General features: G+C 37.0%; 2 protein-coding genes across 2 annotated transcripts; both read right to left on the bottom strand.

Moving 5' to 3' along the window:
- Nucleotides 1-1,313: 1,313 nt before the first annotated feature.
- soat1 (sterol O-acyltransferase 1) lies at nt 1,314-7,822 on the bottom strand. The gene is made up of 16 exons (XM_055054474.1): nt 7,732-7,822; nt 7,223-7,362; nt 5,584-5,642; nt 4,543-4,691; nt 4,369-4,428; nt 4,117-4,224; nt 3,725-4,010; nt 3,547-3,625; nt 3,258-3,342; nt 3,126-3,171; nt 2,913-3,042; nt 2,722-2,819; nt 2,537-2,635; nt 2,297-2,432; nt 2,073-2,218; nt 1,314-1,550 (listed from the first exon to the last, which is right to left on the bottom strand). Exons 2-16 carry the CDS (start codon nt 7,359-7,361, stop codon nt 1,461-1,463), a joined length of 1,710 nt encoding a protein of 569 aa, XP_054910449.1. The 5' UTR covers nt 7,362; nt 7,732-7,822; the 3' UTR covers nt 1,314-1,460.
- Nucleotides 7,823-8,543: 721 nt separating this feature from the next.
- LOC129376160 (collagen alpha-2(XI) chain-like) lies at nt 8,544-18,330 on the bottom strand. The gene is made up of 30 exons (XM_055055668.1): nt 18,318-18,330; nt 17,605-17,658; nt 17,446-17,491; nt 16,660-16,713; nt 16,443-16,550; nt 16,222-16,275; nt 16,027-16,134; nt 15,825-15,875; nt 15,596-15,649; nt 15,414-15,467; nt 15,248-15,301; nt 15,057-15,164; nt 14,813-14,866; nt 13,800-13,853; nt 13,625-13,678; nt 13,476-13,529; nt 13,338-13,391; nt 13,182-13,235; nt 13,050-13,103; nt 12,775-12,828; nt 12,633-12,686; nt 12,504-12,557; nt 12,343-12,360; nt 12,070-12,132; nt 10,976-11,137; nt 10,756-10,885; nt 10,549-10,655; nt 10,368-10,445; nt 10,060-10,269; nt 8,544-9,094 (listed from the first exon to the last, which is right to left on the bottom strand). Exons 3-30 carry the CDS (start codon nt 17,446-17,448, stop codon nt 8,942-8,944), a joined length of 2,109 nt encoding a protein of 702 aa, XP_054911643.1. The 5' UTR covers nt 17,449-17,491; nt 17,605-17,658; nt 18,318-18,330; the 3' UTR covers nt 8,544-8,941.
- Between the last annotated feature and the right edge of the window lie 654 nt (nt 18,331-18,984).

The raw sequence follows: 18,984 nt of genomic DNA, 5'->3' as shown, positions 1-18,984 counted from the left end.
ACTTTAAATTAATCCATGCATGATATAAAAATATTTCTCCATTACTTATTTATTACACATTTATAAAGGAATCCAAATAATCTTGTGAATCTGTTCTTGATCAAATGAGCAGTTTAAGACTTTTACTAGAGTGCCACCTTGTGGTGATCCAGTTTTCTTTGTGAAAGTCTCAAGTTCTGCATTGGTGGTTTCTACTTTAAGTTGTGCAACTCAAGTTTCACAAGCATCCAGACCCTCAATCACTGCAGTAAAGCAGTTTATCAATGACCCTAAAAAAACCCACTTACTCCAGCATCATGTTGGATGCTGGAGCATTTCTCTGATTTCAGTTAGAAAAATGCAAATGACATTTCTCTTATAACTACAATCAGTTTTTGTAGGATTTTCATTACAAAAAATAATTAACAGATCTGAAAAGGCAAGCCTGTTCATGGTTTACAAGTTGCAATATTGTATGGTTTACAAGTTGCAATATTGTATTATTGTTGTGACAGCTAAGCAGCCAGCTGCAATTCTAGACAATTGTATCACAAAGAAGTCATAAATCACTGTGTAGATTTAAATACTTATAACCAAGGCATATCAAAAATATTAAACATGTTCTCTCATCTGTTACTTTAAAGTAATTACATAATTTAGGGGTTTATTCAGCAAAATATCTGTAGTTGCAGCAACCATCTTAAATATTTTGTAAATCAATTATACTTTGAGTTTTGCAAAAATATTATCAAAGTGACCAAAACATCTTATTGTTGTGACATTGTAGATGAACAGAGGAGTTCATTTGTGCTTAGTCAATCTGCTTAATAAGTTAATAATTAAACACAACACTAATATCCTGTCACCCAATAACACAAAAACCACCATATCTCATTTACAATGAGAAATCCATAAGAGATATCCGGTGAGAATGTTTGATATCCAAAATATTGTTTAACAAAACAAAACTCCAACTAGCAATAAAAATAAGGTCATTTCTTGTAGTATAACTCACAGTTTAACAATCAAGTTACAACATACTACCTTGGTAAATATTAACCATTACATCACATACAGATAATGTGTTCAGTGTGTGATGTTTGTATTAAGCTACCATTGTTTGCACAAAGAGTGGTTTCACAGTGGACCCAAAGCATTATGGGGCCATGAGAAAAAAATAATTCAAGTTGGCGCTTCAAATTTTATATATATATATATATATATATATATATATATATATATATATATATATATATATATATATATATATATATATATATATATATATATATATATATATATATATATATATATATATATATATATGAGGCACTCTTGATGTTGTGATTTTGGCATCTCAGCAGATAGTCTCTAATACATTCATTCACACACTGTAGGACTCATTTTTAAATGCAATAAATTAAGAATGACAGTGAGAGGAGGGCTGGTGGAGTCCATCTTGACTGGTGATAGGGTTCCTCTCAATACTCCCATCTTATCTTATCTGGTCCAGCCATTAGGTCTCTCTGACAACTCCACGAACGAGGCTTCAGCAAGTCCAGGAATGAAGACTGGAAAAGAAACAATTATGAATAGCTGCATCGAGTTCACACTTCAGCTAAACAACAACAGTGCCTCTGAAAACTGTTCATACTTCTCAAACTTCTCAGTCAGGTAAAAAAAAAAAACAACAGCAAACTTTAATATTTTTACAGAAGACATACTTACAAAAAGTTGCCCAAAATAACTGTAAGGAAAATGATATATTTAGGTGTGTTGGAAAAGATATGCATCTAAAAGTTGCAAGATATTATGCCTCTTCTGGGGCACCCCTGGTTGATATCAAAGCTTCTACATGTTAAAATTCCCTAGTCAAAGTCCAGACCTAAAATCATTTTGAGGTAAGGATTATAAAATGCTGTTCAAAGACACTCCACATCAATCTAAATGATGGAAAGATTTGAAGATAATGTATATTTTCTCCTTCCACACATATTTGTGGTCTACTTGATCATATAAAATCCCATTAAAATTAGTTATGGGCAATGTATACCTGGAAGATAAAGTGTAAAATCTCAAAGTTCTGGTATTACCTCTTTGAGTGGACAGTACCGTCTGGCATACCACTCTTGAGAGTAAAGACACATTATGACGCCCTGACCCAGAAAGAGGGACGTCCACATTAATATGTTCCAAATCGGGCCTTTCCTTCGATCGTGGAAAATAAAGTTGAACATCACTGTTGAAAGAACAGAAATTAAGAGGCGGCTAGGAAACAATAAGATAAACGAACCTTACACGTTATTTTTCCCCTTACTTCCAAAGCACATAAAGAGGCAGAAAAGCACCGGGTAGAAGAATCCGAAGCTAACTGCAAGAATGTACTCATGCACCACTGCAGACACAGTAAATACAAAAAACATGGCGGCTGGTCGGAAACGCTTCTGAGATATCTGGAAGGACAATAACAGAAAGAAAAGAAGTGAATACTATGTTACATTTATAAAAAAACATATCATACTAAAATGTTCTGGATTTCAACATAAAACCTACTTACCAAAAGGAAGTCCTTGTACACGTAGTAATACAGCCAGTCATGGACAACCACATTCCAGGTACGGTAGTAATTAGCATAAGATGTTGAGTTCCACCAGTCCTATAATGTGTAATCATAAAATTAATGCACATTTTATTTATAACTTGAGTTCTTGGGTAATATCTGTCAGAGAGTGACAGCAGTACCTTGTAAAACATTCGGTCTGCAAAGCGAAGCATCTCTGCAAAAGCGTTGAGCCAGCAGTGGAGAAAGGCAAAAAAACCCAGCAGGAGAACCAAAACACCTGCAAACCAAAAAAAAAAACACAACAATTTATTATTTCAAGCCAAGAGTTCATTAAAAAGTTTAATTCGATACAAATCCAATTAAAATTTACCTGGCAGTATAGAGTTAAAGACACAAAGGACCATGGCACGCAGATTGAACAGCTGCAGACTGATGCTGCGAAACTGTGGGATGCACAACCGCACAAATATGTAGTAGGTATAAAAGAGACAGCCAAGTACCTGTGGAGCAGTGAAGGAAGGTGGAAATATTAGAAAGTTTTCTTTTACTTCAAATGTTATGCAACAGCAGTATGATTCAGTACCTGAAGTAACTTTGAGGCCACATAGCCCCATCTGGTCACCGGGTTTCTAGTGAAAGAGAAAAATGATTTGCTTTATGCCCCAGAAGGAAGTCACAATTGAAACTAGACAAATAACTAAGAAAGTCAGTTTACCTAGGGTATTTGTCTCTATAAATAAGAGTTGGTGCAAACAGGAAGTAGAGATACTGGGAAACTTGAGGAACCACAGGTCCACTGCCTATAAATGACAGCAATTAGAATGTCAAAGGGGACAGTAAGTCCAGTGCAAGTGCCTCTGAAGTCATCCAACTAGTACATATTTCATCTTATTATAGTAATATTAATAATTCACCTTAATATAAATATTGGGGTAAGTCTGTACCCCAAAGTTAAAACAAAAATTACACAACAATAATTACGTTTAAATGAAATGGCAACATACTTGTCTTGTCTTTTTTCCAGACTAGGACTCTTGGCACATTCTCTCTGACAAAGGAGTGGGCTTTCATCATCAGGCGAACCTGAAACGAGAGAAATATTCCAAGATTAAAATATGCACATCAAAATATGAAGGTAAACATTTCAGTCAAAATAAAAACAACCTTCACCAGAACACCAACCTGTTCTATGATGACGATGAAGCAAGAAGCAGGCGGGAAACTGTTGGTCACTACCACATATGTTGGTAGGAAACCCAAACACAGGCCTTGGTAGAGCAGGAACGCAGAGCCGAACAGCCAAGTGTACAGCCTCTGCTGGCCATGGGAGCCCGACTGGCTTTGTGACCACAGATGGAATAAGGTGTAGGGAACCAGCAGTACGGACAGGGACATGCAAAGCCATGTGCACACCACTAGAGGGAACTGTCCAAATGCATAGACCAGCAGGTCAAAGTCCAAGACCAACCTAAGGCAGAAGATAATAAGAGAACATGGAAATGACTTATTATAATGTCTAGGTAATAAAAAAAAAGGTAAAACAAATACAAAGTGATCATATTATTCAGTATTACCTGCCTTCATCAAGGAAATCAACCACGACTGTGCTGAGAATAAAGAGAATGAGCAGGGCAATAAACATATGGTAGATGGTCCTGATGTGGTTCACCTCAAACAGTTCACTGTGGAAAAACACACATCATAAATCTAGTGGCTGTACAGTGCAGCTGTGTGAAAAATATGTTGCAGTCTTTGGGAAAACCATTCAGCACTCAAATTACAGGGAATCTCATTTGAATGACTTACATAGTGAAGTATGAACTTACTCTAGCAGGGATCTCCGAGTAACAAAGTGCTTCCCGTGGCCATGAGGAGGCTGAAAGTGCCTACAGAAGGGGAAGTGGAGAAGAAAGGGCTAAATTTGTATTTTCTTGTCAGAGGATTACCATCGTGACAAGAAAATAGGCAAAAGATTCAGGGTTGATGAGGAAATGCAGTACCCAAGTTTGCTCCTCTCCTTGTCCGACAGTGGAGGTGAGAAGGCTGCAGGTAGAGGTGTGGACTCAAGGCTGGCTGATTCTTCAATAAGACTGTCCATAAAATCATGGACTTGGCTTTCAAACTGACGCATCAGGTCACTCTTCAGGCCCTGGTCAAACAAAAAGCACACATAAACAACCCTTTTTAGGTGCTTAAACTGATAGAAGAGCTAAAATTCCTCCATATTATGTCACTGTGACTTTCACAAAGTAGGTCAGACATACTAAATCAGCATAGCTTGAAGTGTTTTGCAACAGATGACTGTGTCATGGACTTTTTCAACCTTTAGCCAAACTGAACACATCTTTTGTAATCATCCTTCCAGTATGCATTTCTGCTCTGGTTTGACATTAATCAAGTTGGTTTATAAAAAATGAGGCAGAAAACAAAAAAATAACTGAATGTCAGTTTATGTAAATGATCTCTTTCTGTTCTTTGTTTCAGTCACAATATCATTTTAACAAGTTCAAAATTATCCATAATGACTCAATTAGCATTCATACATGCTCAAAAGTGACTGAAGCTTCAAATCCATTTTTACAGTTTGCAATATACACTTAATCCAACCACTGAATAATAAAAATAAAATCACAGACATTTGTTATAATGATTTTTGCATTTTCACATGTACAGCCAAGCCCAAAAGTGAATTTTAACTCAAGTGTGAGCAAAGCTGGGTCCACACCTCAAGTCAACTTGCAGTCTGTTGTGAAAGAAATCTGAGACAGTCTTAGGATTTGATCTGTGGTCATTCATATCACAGGAGCACAGCTCAACTATTGGGGGGAGACTCAAAAAGTTTTACAAAGACAAATACAAAAAAATGCACTTTTAGGGCATCGAGCTCAGTCAAAGTCCATTCAAATGAATGTATTGCAACTGAAATACAAAAGCCGAACCAAATACTGCATCCAAGTGGTCCTTTGGAATAACAAAAAATTCACACAATAACATTAATGTGGTGATTATGAATATATTGTGTAGTTCTTGAACCAACTAACCTCTGCTTTCCTTTTTAGTTGCAGCTTTTTGCTGATCACATGCTCCACTTCAATTTTCCCTGAAATTAAAATTACACACGATAATGCCATTAAACAACAACAACAACAACAAAAAAGAACAGCATGAACCATTTGGTAGTCACATTTGGAATATCAATGCAGCTTTGTGTTGTGAACATTCCTAAATTTGGCATGTTCAATTATCAACAAAGCTTTCAATGAGCAATTGTTTAAATTGGTTCTCATCAAAATCAGCTAAGCTAAAAGACCGTTCAGTGGAACTATGATTAATTTGAGTCTGGGAAACAAAATAAATCAGCGGCAAATCCCAGAAAGTCGTAACTTCACCTAGTTAAGGTTACTGTAGGTCAATAGCATTCACAGATGCCTGATGATTGACACATTTGTTCTTTCACTGATGTCAGCATGGGTGGAGCAGCACTACACCCAAGTATGTCATGTGTATAGGAGGGAAAGTTATGACAATTCTAAGGGCCCCTGACCAACAGGGGGCCCTCCACAATTTATTTATTTTTTGTTCATAGAAATAAAATAAAAAAAATTGGGGCCCTGTCAATTACAAAATTAATCATATTGTATTTTCGAAGATTGCTTTTAGCAGTAAAAATGTAATGTTCCCACTCCCAGACCACAAAACACACATATTTGCCCTGAAGCCCCCTGGATCTGCATGAAACGGTTCGTTCCTGCTTGGAGCGCTTGACGGTGTTCAGCAGCAGTCAGTAGAAGACAAGAACAACTGTGGCAGTTAATATGCTATTAAGAAAAATGATAAAAATCAGGTTTTCAAAAAATAAAAATAAAAAAATAGACAGAGGGAGAGAGAGAAAAAGGCAAGAGTGTCAATTTATAACCCAGTTTTTCTCCAAGAGAGGTGGATTGTCAACCATTTAGCATGGTTAGCTTAGCTTCACACTACTGTTTGCCTCCATTTCACTAGCATATAATGAATCAAGGAAAAAAATTACCAAGATGTTTATATATTTAACATGTCCCTTTACCACTTAACAACAGATGAGTCAGTCAACAGCAGCTCTAACCCGTGTCCCTCCAAACCCGTCTTCTCTTAATTGAGATTAAAGCTGCAAAAAATGTAACAGCAGCTGCGTGGGGGCCCCAATTAAATTTTTTGTCAGGGAGCCCAAGATTCCTAACAGCACCCCTGAAGTCATGTGAAAAAAATATTTGAAAAGGACATGCATAAGAAATACAATGATTTTAGTTAGTCATTTTCACTGCACTAGGATGGTGTAAACAGATTAGAATAACATACATAATGAGAACAGTTTCTTAATTTATTTGTTTCCGCACAGGTAAAGTTTTAAAGCAGGAAAAACTTTAAAGACGTCATTGTTGAAGTCCTTGTAAGATACCGTAACTTTTGTTGCTTCCTACTGTATGCCACCACAAACTGTCACAAAGGTCAAAAGTGTTCACTTAAGAGGAACAGATCATCACACAATTCAGCCTTTAAAAATAACACATTAATGGAAATATACTGGTGCGAAAAAGGAGGATGTGAATCATCGAAAAATCTGCAACAGAGGTTAGTGTCCCCTTACACAATCTGCCTGATAATGTGCGCGCGTGTGTGGGGGTGTGTGGGATGTTTGCTCACCATTGCTTGTGATGTGGTTATCGCCGTTCCCATGCGGATGTCTTCCAGGACTAGATCCTCCATCCAGGTCTGGGAAGGCAGACGGATCGTTGACGGCTCGGCTGCGGGACCTGAGCAAACTTTCTCCTCCGGTTTCCATCCTACAGAAGCAAAAAGATTGGATTTTTTTTTTTTGAGGCAGCTTTGAAGTGGAGAGGTTAGACACCATAAAGAAGCCAAGTTAGCAAATATATCACCCTTCACATGTCAGTGAAAGGAACGAGGAGGGTTTTAAATGACGGACAAAGCAAACTCAGTTCACAATGAAATCACTCTCACATGAGCAGCCTCTCAACAGCGGACAGAGAGATAGCTAACTCATTACCTTCCGCCAGCTTATCGAAGATAACATGCAATGGACAAAATGACCTAGCTGCTGTATGAATGACAGAGCTAATCAAATTAGCCTTCCTTGGTCAACATGACACCGATAAGACACCTAAAAAATGTCGACTTCCTCAATTACTTACTCGCTTCCGCAGCCCGGTCCTCTCCGTCGAGGCTTCCCCTGACTACTAAACAGACAGGCAGCTTGTCTTGGTCTAATAACGACAACGTGAGTTCACCTACTCCACGGTGCAAACGCTGACCAGATGATGAGCCGGATCCTCGATGGTGATTGGTCGAAATCTCTCCTCCTTTTCACGTCACCAGCAGCGGCGGCGGGGGGAGGAATGGGGTTTCAAAAGAGTGAGAGGATATATTTTTATGCAACGCCAATTGGTTTTTATCAGGCTGTCACAGAGCATGACGGAATAAACATAAACACCAGTAAAAAAACCAAAACATTTTATTAAACGCATTAATATTCTGCTGCTGCATTTTTTTTAAGTAAGTGGTTGACATTGACCTAAAACCTATTAGTTTTATTCGAATAATTTTACGAACATAAATATCTTTCGTCCGGAAAAGTATTGGTCACCAACAAGATAAGGGCTCACTTTAAAATATTTTATTGAATATATCCCACAAACCACTTCACTAAAAAAACTTTAGAAAGGATTTTCATGAAGCATTTGCCTTTTGTAAAACAGCTGCAGAAAGTTTCAAATCTATATTTCTGGACTGGAATGAAACACTTAAAGAGCGTTGTGGCAATAAAATGACTTTACAATATAGGGATGTTATATTTTTAATGATTAAAAAAAAGACTAATTCTTTATTATTATTGTTTTTTGTTTTAAAAAGATGAGATTTCAAATATTTTCCCATTGAATTAGACAAACCCCTTTTAATACATTCAAATGTAACATGAGGTGGTTTAAAAAAGCCAAAAGCAGAATCAGCTTTATTGGACACAATTGTGTGCACAAACAAGGAAAAAACAAACAAGGAACAACATCAAACATCAGAAAATAACATTAACTTGTTCAAGTTCAGCATCTACTCTACATTGTGAGGACTTTTAATACATAAAATGGATATCCTTATCAAATATTTTAATGTAAATGGAGAAAAATATTTATAAAATAACTGTACACTATCAATCAAATATCAAACAATGATGTATCTGAGCAAATAATAGCTTTACGTACAAATAAATACTTACAAAATATACAAAAACAGCTCAAACTACATTATATTTAACTACATCCTGACATAAACAGTATGGATTCTATACAATAACTTACAGAATTTTATTGAACCATGAGGAATATAATCCCATACATAACATACTGCTCACAAGAAGCAGAGAGGTCCCAAAACTACAGAGATCTCAGAGATACTGCTGGGTGTACTGCTCAACTCTATTCCCAAATCTCTGAGAGGAAGTAACTCCATATCCCCTCGATGCAACTCTGTGCTACCTTGAACCTTCACCACCATGTGCACCTAGAAAAACAGACAGAAAGGAAAGATGTTGACTTTGTTCTTAAAATAAATATGTACACAAGAAAAGATTATTTTTTTAATGTTATAATGGTGACAAAAGAAAAAACGATTTAATTTGTCGCAAAAAACGTTTATTCAAATATATCAAATGTGACCAAAAAGTTAATAAAGACATTCAGAAGCATTTATTTAAACATATAGAAGAAAACTAATTGTTTCCTTCTGCACATCCATTTACTTTTTGAGACTTGACTGTATTTATAAGATGGCTTCACCCAATTTGATTACAAAATGAATCTGTTCTTGGGGGAATGTTATGATTCCAATCTCCAGTCATTTCAGTATAATGAATCAGAATTATAAAGAAGCCCACATTATGACACTCGAAACAATCTGCACAAAGATTAAGGAAAGATAATTCACTGCTCATGGTAACACAGACGTTTTCTTCTCTAGACAGAGAAGGATGATTCCTCAGACAAAAGAACCTTTCAGCAGTTTTCTTCAGTCCATCCATGTACTTCAGTGTGGGAAATTCTAGTTTTCTTTTCAAGGAGTGAAGTGGCTTCTTTGCTGGTCTTCTTGTCTCAGTGTTTTTTCTGTGCATTCACAACTATCTGCTACCAATTCAAGCTCTGCACTTGTGGTGACTGTTCTGCAGCTCACTTTTGAGAAGGAGATGGTCCAGGCTTTTCTTCACTGCTGTTGGATCTCTTGTGTTCAATTTCTTGACAATCCAGAAGACTCATCTTTTAAATACAATATCCTTATCCATTATTGAGTCACATTTAAAGGTATTTTAAATTCATTGTTGTCATTCATTAAATAGAAGCATCAAGAAGTAGATGGTGTGTCTGTGTAGTCTATGTTGCTCACATATCATTGTATGTTTTGTCTGCCTTGACATGCATTCATACAAAGAATGCCTTTTCGACTGCAGCAATTGCAGACTTTTTTTCTCTCACCTCACAGGTTTTCCTGGAAACTGCAACGAAGCGTGTGTCGATGATTCTGCCAGAATCCCCCTGTAAGTTTACAATCCACTTAGCTAAACCTGCTGTGGCAGTGGGACTGGACTGGTTTCCTGCACATCTGAGAGTGATGTGCTGGAAAGAAGTGTGACTGTGGAACCTCAAAAACCTCAGCTGTACAATGTCCACAATAGTATACTCCAACTGTCCAAAAACAGAGAAAAAAAGAAATGTAGAGGAAAGAGACAGTAGAAGTAACTATTCATTTGTTCAGATTATTCAAGAAAATTTCTGAGACTTACTCCGTATTTGTTGTATTGAAGAGTAAACCACTGCACCGGCATTCTTGACTTCATGTCTGATTTCAAACTCATTTTGATCTACGGAAATGACACTCATTTAAATCAATGCAAGGTAAATGTTTAAACTAACACATATGTTTCACACCCCTTTAATTGGTTAACACTTATTCATCTGATGTACCTGTGAATGTTGAGGATCTATGCAAGTTGCTCCTCCAGCTGTGAAGTTGCAGAAGACTTTCACTGCATCGCACGCACAGCCTTGATTGGGGTCCATATAAAAATAACCTGGACGCTCAGAATAATTTGAAACAGAAAACCTCATCAGTCTCCTATAACAGATACCTATTGTTAAATTTGATGACTCTAAAGCCCTGCAGGTGCTCACCATCTTCCAGATGTGGATGGATAAGTTTCAGTTCATAGCAGGTGGTGCCTGGATCATCTTTTGTTCCCAAAGGCAAGCTGGAGGATTCCTCAGCTTGCTCATCTGCAGACCATGACATCAACCGGCTCTGCTGCAGAGGAGTCAGTAACCTTATTGCAGTGGCTGACAGACAAAAAGATAATTCAACACAGCATCTATATGACAAGAGAGCTTGTGCAACCTTTTGATCATCTGGTTTTAGTAGATTAGGAGAATCCTGGGAATTTTTCTGTCTGTGACTTGAACTTGGTCTGGGCTTGTGCCTTTGCTCAGTTGGTAGATCAGGTCTTGACTCAGATTGTATTCGTTTATGTCTGAGTCTGCCGGGTAATCCTGGTTGTCCCTGGGAAGAAAATAGGAAAATACAAACTAATTCAGCTGCATTACAGTAAGATGTTTCTTGATCAGACTTAATTTTCAATCTGCAAAATTATTCATACTCCTGGAACTTTTTCCAATTTTGTGATTTATTAACCAAAAACTTCAGCACATTTTAGTAAGATTTAGTTTTCAAATACTTCAACAAAAATGTGAAAAGTGTGGTATGCATCTTTTCTATAAATGCCTCTATCTACTAATACAGCTGCACAGCTTTTAAAATCTATTTATCAGCTTTGCAATGTAGAAATATAAAATTTGTCATTCTTCTCAGTCAACTTAGAAAAGAGTAAACATCACCTTCTAAGTCTAGTCACAGATTTTCAATTCGATTCATATCTGGGCTTTGACTGGGCCATTGTAACTCAATTTTATCTAAACCAGGGGTGTCAAACTCCAGTCCTTAAGGGCCATTGTCCTGCAGGTTTTAGATGTGCCACAGATAAAAAACACTGGAATGAAATGGCTTAACTACCTCCTCTTTGTGTTGATAAGTTCTCCAGAGCCTTGCTGATGACCCAATTATTCTATTCAGGTGTGGTGCCGCAGAGGCACATCTAAAAGTTTCAGGACAGTGGCCCTCCAGGACTGGAGTTTTGACACCTGTGATCTAAACCATTTCAGTGTCCTTTGCAACCTCTCAGATTTTTCTTTTAGGATTTTTCTGTACTCATCTATAAACTCTTACTAACTTCCCCACAGCATGATTCTACCACTACAATGTAGAACTGTGGGAATGGCGAGTTTATTGTGATGGTTCAACTGAATATTTTGATTGTACACTAACATCTGTGGTTGTAACACCTACAAAGGTTTAATGTTCAAAGTGTGAATTTTTTATTTTATTTTTTTTGCCAGGAACAGTGCATGTGTTTGTATAATCACAATGTCTCTTACAGGAGGTCCGGGTTTGCCTTCAGCTCCCTTTGGTCCTCTTTTTCCTTGGGCTCCCTTAATCCCCTTTAAATATCAGTTAAAGTTAATGGCAATGAAGCTGTTAACATGTCCAAATGATATCAATATCAGTACATATCCGACCTAAATAACAGAATGCAAACTCTAAAGATAAAACAAACTATTCCTTTACCTTTAATGATGTTTTTTTAAAAGCTTGATCATCATCAGATTTACATGTTTGTAGGAATATAAATAAATATTTTAGAAAATCACCTTTTTTCCAAGATGACCCTGTGATAAAGATGGTTAGACAGTGTTATTGTAGAAATTAGATGAAAACAAACACAAAAATACCCCCAAACAAACAGTACATAATTTACTATGCATAAAGTCAAGATTTCACTTTTAAAGAGTGTAATATGTCAAGAACATACAGTTAATCCAGGAGAGCCTCTCTGCCCTGATGGACCATAAGCACCTAACTGTCCCTATAGAAAACAGACATTGATTTTTAACATTCAACAATTTATTAAAACATTAGCAAACAAAAAAAAAAACCTTACACTTTTTCCTTTTTGTCCAGTTTGGCCTTTTAGCCCCTGCAAACCAGGATTCCCCTGAAGTCAAAGTTAGAAATTAATTAAGTCTGTAAAAAAAACCTTATTAAGGATGCACCTAAATTATTTTGCATTAAACTCAAATTACCTTTGGCCCGGGTGGACCAACCGGACCTGGCATTCCAATTTCACCCAAAAAACCCTGTAAATATTAATAATAAATGTGTGCATACTTATATCTGGGTTCACAATAAAAGTCTAGAATCTATTCATGCACTATACACTGTTTGGGAAAAAGAGTATTAACGTCACCCCTGTGAGTGTGAATAGTTTACCTTTTGCAGCACAGACAATAGAGAAGTATACTGGAAATATTTTAGCCTATTGCTTGTGAGGTGATGTTCTATATTATATGTCTTCTACCTCAGTGCCAGCGCTGCCTGTTTCACCCTTTTCTCCTCTCAGCCCAGGGAGTCCCTGAATAATAAGTGACCATTAGTGTTAAAGATGCTCAGAAATTATGTCTTTATTAGTCTTTAAAATTAACAAGCTTACCTTTGGCCCAACTGGTCCAAGTGGTCCATTTGCTCCTTTTGGACCAGTTTTACCCTGAGAATTAAAAAAAAAAAAAAAGATTAAAGACAAACGTGTTTTTATATTGTTATTGCATTATCAAATTATTCTTTAACCATAAATGTATGGATAACATACCTTAACCCCGATAGCGCCGGGGTGTCCTCTAATCCCAGGAGGTCCAGGTTTTCCCTATGATAAAAATAAAACTATTTCTAGTTGGCAGAATCCCCTCTACACTTTTTTTTATTTGATTCAAAATCACCAAAGACTTACTGTCTTTCCAAAGTTGCCAGGAGCCCCGGGAGCTCCTCTCAAACCAATAGCCCCCTTCAGAATGAGCAGAAGTGAAGAATACTATTTAAACACCTTAATCATCATCTGAAATAGAAATTTAAAAAGTGAAAAGCAAAAACCGTTCTCACCGGATACCCTTCATTTCCATCAACCCCCAGCAAACCGTCCAAGCCATTTAAGCCCTGACATGTAAAAAACAAGCTTTTACATTTGCATGACAAATCATGTAACACTTTCAATGAATTTCTGCATGACGTCAGTTTAAAGATGTGTGTTTGTATTTTATTCGGTTAAGATACTTGCTGGTTTTCCAGGTGTTCCAGGAGGTCCAGGGCTCCCTTTTTGGCCATCAGATCCCTATAAAGCAATTATATATTATGGAGCTTAACTCTCTATATGTAATTTGTTAAATCAGTCAGTCAAGTTTATTTGTATAGTACATTTCAGCAACAAGGCAGTTCAAAATGGTTTACATCATGGTCAAATAAATGGGTCAATCGATTATGAACAATATTTTACCCTTCATACTGATCAATGATTGATTTGGAATAATAATTCTCTCATAAGCTAATAAGGCAAAAGTAATTACTAGTAATCATGGAGTTTCTCTGTTTGGCTTCAGGATTTTTTAAAGACCTTTGGTTTCTTTATTGTTTTTTTTTTTTTTTTCTAAAATTTAAATTGTACATTTTAGAGACGAGGATGAAACTGAAAATTGTCACAGAAACATGCTGCCGCCACCTTGTTTTACTCTGGAAAATTATTTTATTAAGCTAATCCACAGTATCTGATTTCACCCACAACACTTTAAAAGAATGGAGTCTATGTAATTTGTTTCATCAGGTCATAATCTTTAATGTGTGTACTGCACAACAAAAATATTAGAATTTTAAAAGACAATTTCTTTCTGGATTTAATATTTCTGTTTCTGCCTGATTGATGGGGTGCTGTTCAATAATTGTCTCTCCATGACATTCTGCCATTTTTCCAAAGAAATGCCACATAGCTTTTATGTCTTGACATTTTAAATTAAGTCTAATAATTTTACCAAGATTGAAGTAAAATTGGGGGAATCTTCCAGAGAACAAAATAGTCTGAAACAAGTTTAATTGAAATTTTAGAATCTCGCAGTTTACTTCAATTCTGTGTTTTGATAAATTTTTCATTTTGTAACCAGTCGGATGCAACATAAATGTGCTCATAACATCATTTTTAACAAAAGACTGATGTCAGTTTTAAGAACAGAGATTTATTTTGACTTCCGGATCAGCTCAACCGGATGAGATCTCGTTTTTCCTCAACAAAATGAAACTCACAGTTTTCCCAGGAGCTCCTTTGGTTCCCTTCTCTCCAGACTGGCCAACTTTTCCCTTTTTATACACATATAAAAAAAACACCACACAAACAGATCCTTAAATGTCAATCTTCAAACAGGATGAGAAAACCATAGTTGTTATACCAAACAGGTGAAACATAAATATTGATTTGCTAAACTATTTATTTTAACTGTTATATATCTGCTTTATTATAATTCAGGTTCACAACTGAAACTTTTCTTACTTTTGGCCCCTGAATTCCTTTGGGTCCAGAAGAACCAGGAAGACCAGCAGGTCCAGGTTGGCCTTTAGATCCTGGAGACCCAACAAATCCTAATTTTCCTACAGTGCCCTGAAAGTGCATTATTGCACAAACAGTGAGCACAGTGTCATGTGGGTTGGGTTTCATGTTCACGGTTAAAAGGAAACAATTACCACTGCGCCATGTTTTCCAGTTTCACCCTTTGCACCTTGTTGGCCTCTTGCTCCCTTGCAAAAACACAATTACAGCAACATTGAACCAGTTTGTCATCATTCAGACCATAAATTAAGCCTGACCAGGCAAACAGTTGCCACAGGGGGAGAAATAATGAAAACTCACCATGTCTCCTTCAATGCCTGGAGGACCAGTTCTGCCTTTTGCCCCATGACTGCCCTGAATTAGAGCAAAGGGCAGAGACACAACTAATCAGAAAACAGAAGACATATTCACAGAAGCAGGATCAACATGTTTGTAGATTAACAAGTTCTGCAAGATGTATGAGAATAAAAGGTACATTTCACCTTTTGTCCAGGCTTTCCTGCTTTGCCCTCTTCTCCTTTTATGCCTGATAAACCCTGAAAACAAACAGTGTTATGTTTTTTTCTGTGCTAAGGATCTAGCACAGATCCTTAGCTAGATCTGTGCTAGATTATTCTCCAGATGTAAACATACAAATGGGAGTACAAAATATAGCCATTATCTTACGTTGGCAATAAACCAATCATCATAAATAAAAACAATGTTACACACAGACAACGATAGTCCAATTTTCCCAGAGGGACCGGTCCTACCAGGAAGGCCCTAGAATAGAAAGAGACTGCTATTATTCTCTGCTGTGTCACAACCAAGCATGCATTAATGCTTCACATTGTGACAGATCATGCTAAATGTAACAGTAGGGCTTGCAATGCTCTCTCTCAGTGTTTCTGACAACATCATTCATCACACTGACAGCCTGTCCCTGGGTCCCCTTTTGCCCTTTGGCCCCTGCTGATCCAGTTTTGCCTCCAGGTCCAAACTGTCCAGGGATTCCTGATGAACCTCCAGTGCCTGCCTCTCCCTGTAAATGCATCATGTCAGATCTTTATCACTGACTTGATACACATGCAGCATTATTTATGATGTTATCACACAGAAACTGTCCAACCTTTGGACCTGGAAGACCTTGTTGTCCTCTGTCTCCTGAAGGACCCCTGGATCCCTGCAAAGGACAACACATGATGGCAAAACTGAAGGAATTATGCAATTTAAACCTCATGCAATTATCCATAGAACTGCTCATGATAAATATGTCTGAGATTGTGGCCTGAAAACTTTTGTATTCTGTGTCAGGGATGTCAGGAGCAACAGGAGTATCAGTATCGCAACCTGCTTGCCCAGAGGCCCCTTTGGTCCTGGTGGCCCTCGGTTTCCTTTTTCGCTCTCATCACCCTTTAGTCCATGTGGCCCTGTCGGTCCAGTTGTTCCCCTATCACCCTAAACAGTTAATAAATTAATTAAAAGAACTTTAATCGTGATAGATTTTCAAATCTCAAAATATTATGTCAGCCAAAATGAATTAAAAATTGCATTCAGGTTTACTCACAGGGATGCCTTTTTGGCCGGCTGGTCCTCTGGGTCCCATAAGTCCAATTTCACCCTAATCAAAAAAGTAGTAAGTCGCTTTTATACAACAAGCATCAATATTATTACCTCCTTAAGTAAATACATGCTGTAGTATAATCTAGTTGTGAACAGGTGTGGTTTGGTGTACTAATTTATGGTCCGACATAATCAGGAGACCGTTTCCACCACCGGTTGGATTCTTACTGTATGGTGCTGCTTTATTATTGAAACAGACAAAATAGCATAAAGAACCACACCAAAGCATGTACGTTTAGGAGAGCGACTTGTGATTTTCTGATTTATAAAGATTGTCAGACATTTATCTCATATTATACACTTCAAAATGGCATGCATGTTTTTCTTTTCTGATTTGAATAAGTAGCTAATTGACACAGACCTGTCTGTCACATTATATTTATACACCAGAAAAAAAAGTAATGGATTAATAATTAAAATTTGACTCCAATCAACTATGAAATGTAGGAAACATGAAAAAGATTCTGTTGTGTTCATTTGTAGGAATTTGTTGGGTGAGCACATGGAGGTGATTGCTTTGATAAAAATTAAATTAAATGCAGAATTTTCCAATTTTAGCTTTTTCATTGTGGGATTGTAGTGCTGGAATAAAATCTAGATTCACTTTAAGATTTTATCCCAACGGACTGGAGCTCATCAAAGATCCTGAGATTTTTTGTAGTGGTTAAATTACCAGTACAATCAAAAGAACTCATGTGATCAACAGAGTTTTATTAATATACCTCCTCACCATCGAGACCAGAAACTCCCTCCTGACCCACAGCTCCTCTGAGTCCCTAAATACAATGATTGTATACATTACTTTACATTACCCTGCTAGTCTTGTGTACAGCCAATAAAAACCAAAACAGAAAAGGTGATAAAGGAGAATTTCTTTTATATTCCTGACCTTGTCACCTTTAAGACCAGATGATCCTATGAGACCTAGAGGGCCGTCTTTACCCTGTGTGGGGAGAATAAAATTAATATGGCTTTGCAAAGATCTTGCTTACCCTAAAACTATGACGAACTTAGATTTAGTAAAGCAATGATGACTAAAAGAAAAAAAAGTCCTGCTTTTATTCAACCTCTCTCACACTACAGCCTCGAGGCTCTGAGCTGATCTGGTGACTAACCAAGAGAAATCGTAGCCTTTCAGCAGACTGACATGAAAGACACATCCTGTTTTCTGTTCACATAAGATGCTGTCAGCAGATATCCTAGGAGATATTCTGTCAGTGAAAGGATTAAAAATATTTAAAACTAATTAATGTCATAATACAATATTTGACTTTTTGCAGGATTTCAGCTCTGAACTGAACGAGCTTAGGTCTCAGGTCTGAGACCGAGGCATTCAATAATATGTTATGATTCTGCAAAGCACAGATTGATTAAATGATGAAGTTGGCTGCTGCATACACTGGTTGTGTTTCTACATCATAGAAACACCCTCTTGCATGTTGGAATAGAGGTCAAACACAACAAGTTCTAGTAATATTTTGGTCAACATCGTGACCTATTAGGTCAAACAGACAGGCAGACCTTTTGACTGGCAGAAAGAGAAAGAAACTAATGAAACCAAATAAATGAAGTCCAGCAGTAGATAATAAAGATTAAACTCACAGGATAACCATGTACTCCATCTGGTCCAACAGGACCTTGCAGTCCTTTGTCACCTGAAGGACCTCGTGGTCCTTCCTCACCCCAGCGCCCAATGTTACCCTGGATGCCCTGGGAAAAGAAAACAACATCATGAAAACAAAAATTTAACAGAGAAATTGTGGTTTTTAATCATTAAATTTGATCATTAAAAAAAAAATTGCTTGCACAACCCAAGGATGTGGGTCAGTGATTGATTGGGAGTATTAACTTCATGTATACTATCTAATTAATTAATTAACTCCAATATCTTACAGGAGGTCCTGTGTATCCTTTTGGTCCATGAACACCAATTTCTCCCTGAGGTATAAAATGTTAATTAATATAAAAATAAACTCAGACTTTCAATATTTGTTTTTTGAAAATACTCCAATGTTAAATATCAGCCGATCAGCTAAATTACTCACTGGGGACCCTTGCTTTCCTCTTGGGCCTTTCTCACCTCTTTTGCCCTTTAAAAATCAAAATCACTTAACATTTAAAATGTATCTTATCTTCTGTGGCTGTAATATGCAATTGAAAACCTAAAATATAAGTTCTTAATCCTTACCTTTGATCCTTCATTTCCTGCTTGTCCCCTGAGGCCTGGCTTACCTTTGACCCCCTGAAGAAACAAACATATGTATTTTTA

The sequence above is a fragment of the Poeciliopsis prolifica genome, unplaced genomic scaffold, assembly GCF_027474105.1.
Source record: "Poeciliopsis prolifica strain line A6 unplaced genomic scaffold, Auburn_PproV2 SCAFFOLD002, whole genome shotgun sequence".
NCBI classification, from domain to species: domain Eukaryota; kingdom Metazoa; phylum Chordata; class Actinopteri; order Cyprinodontiformes; family Poeciliidae; genus Poeciliopsis; species Poeciliopsis prolifica.
This window is presented reverse-complemented; position numbering and strand designations above follow the sequence as displayed.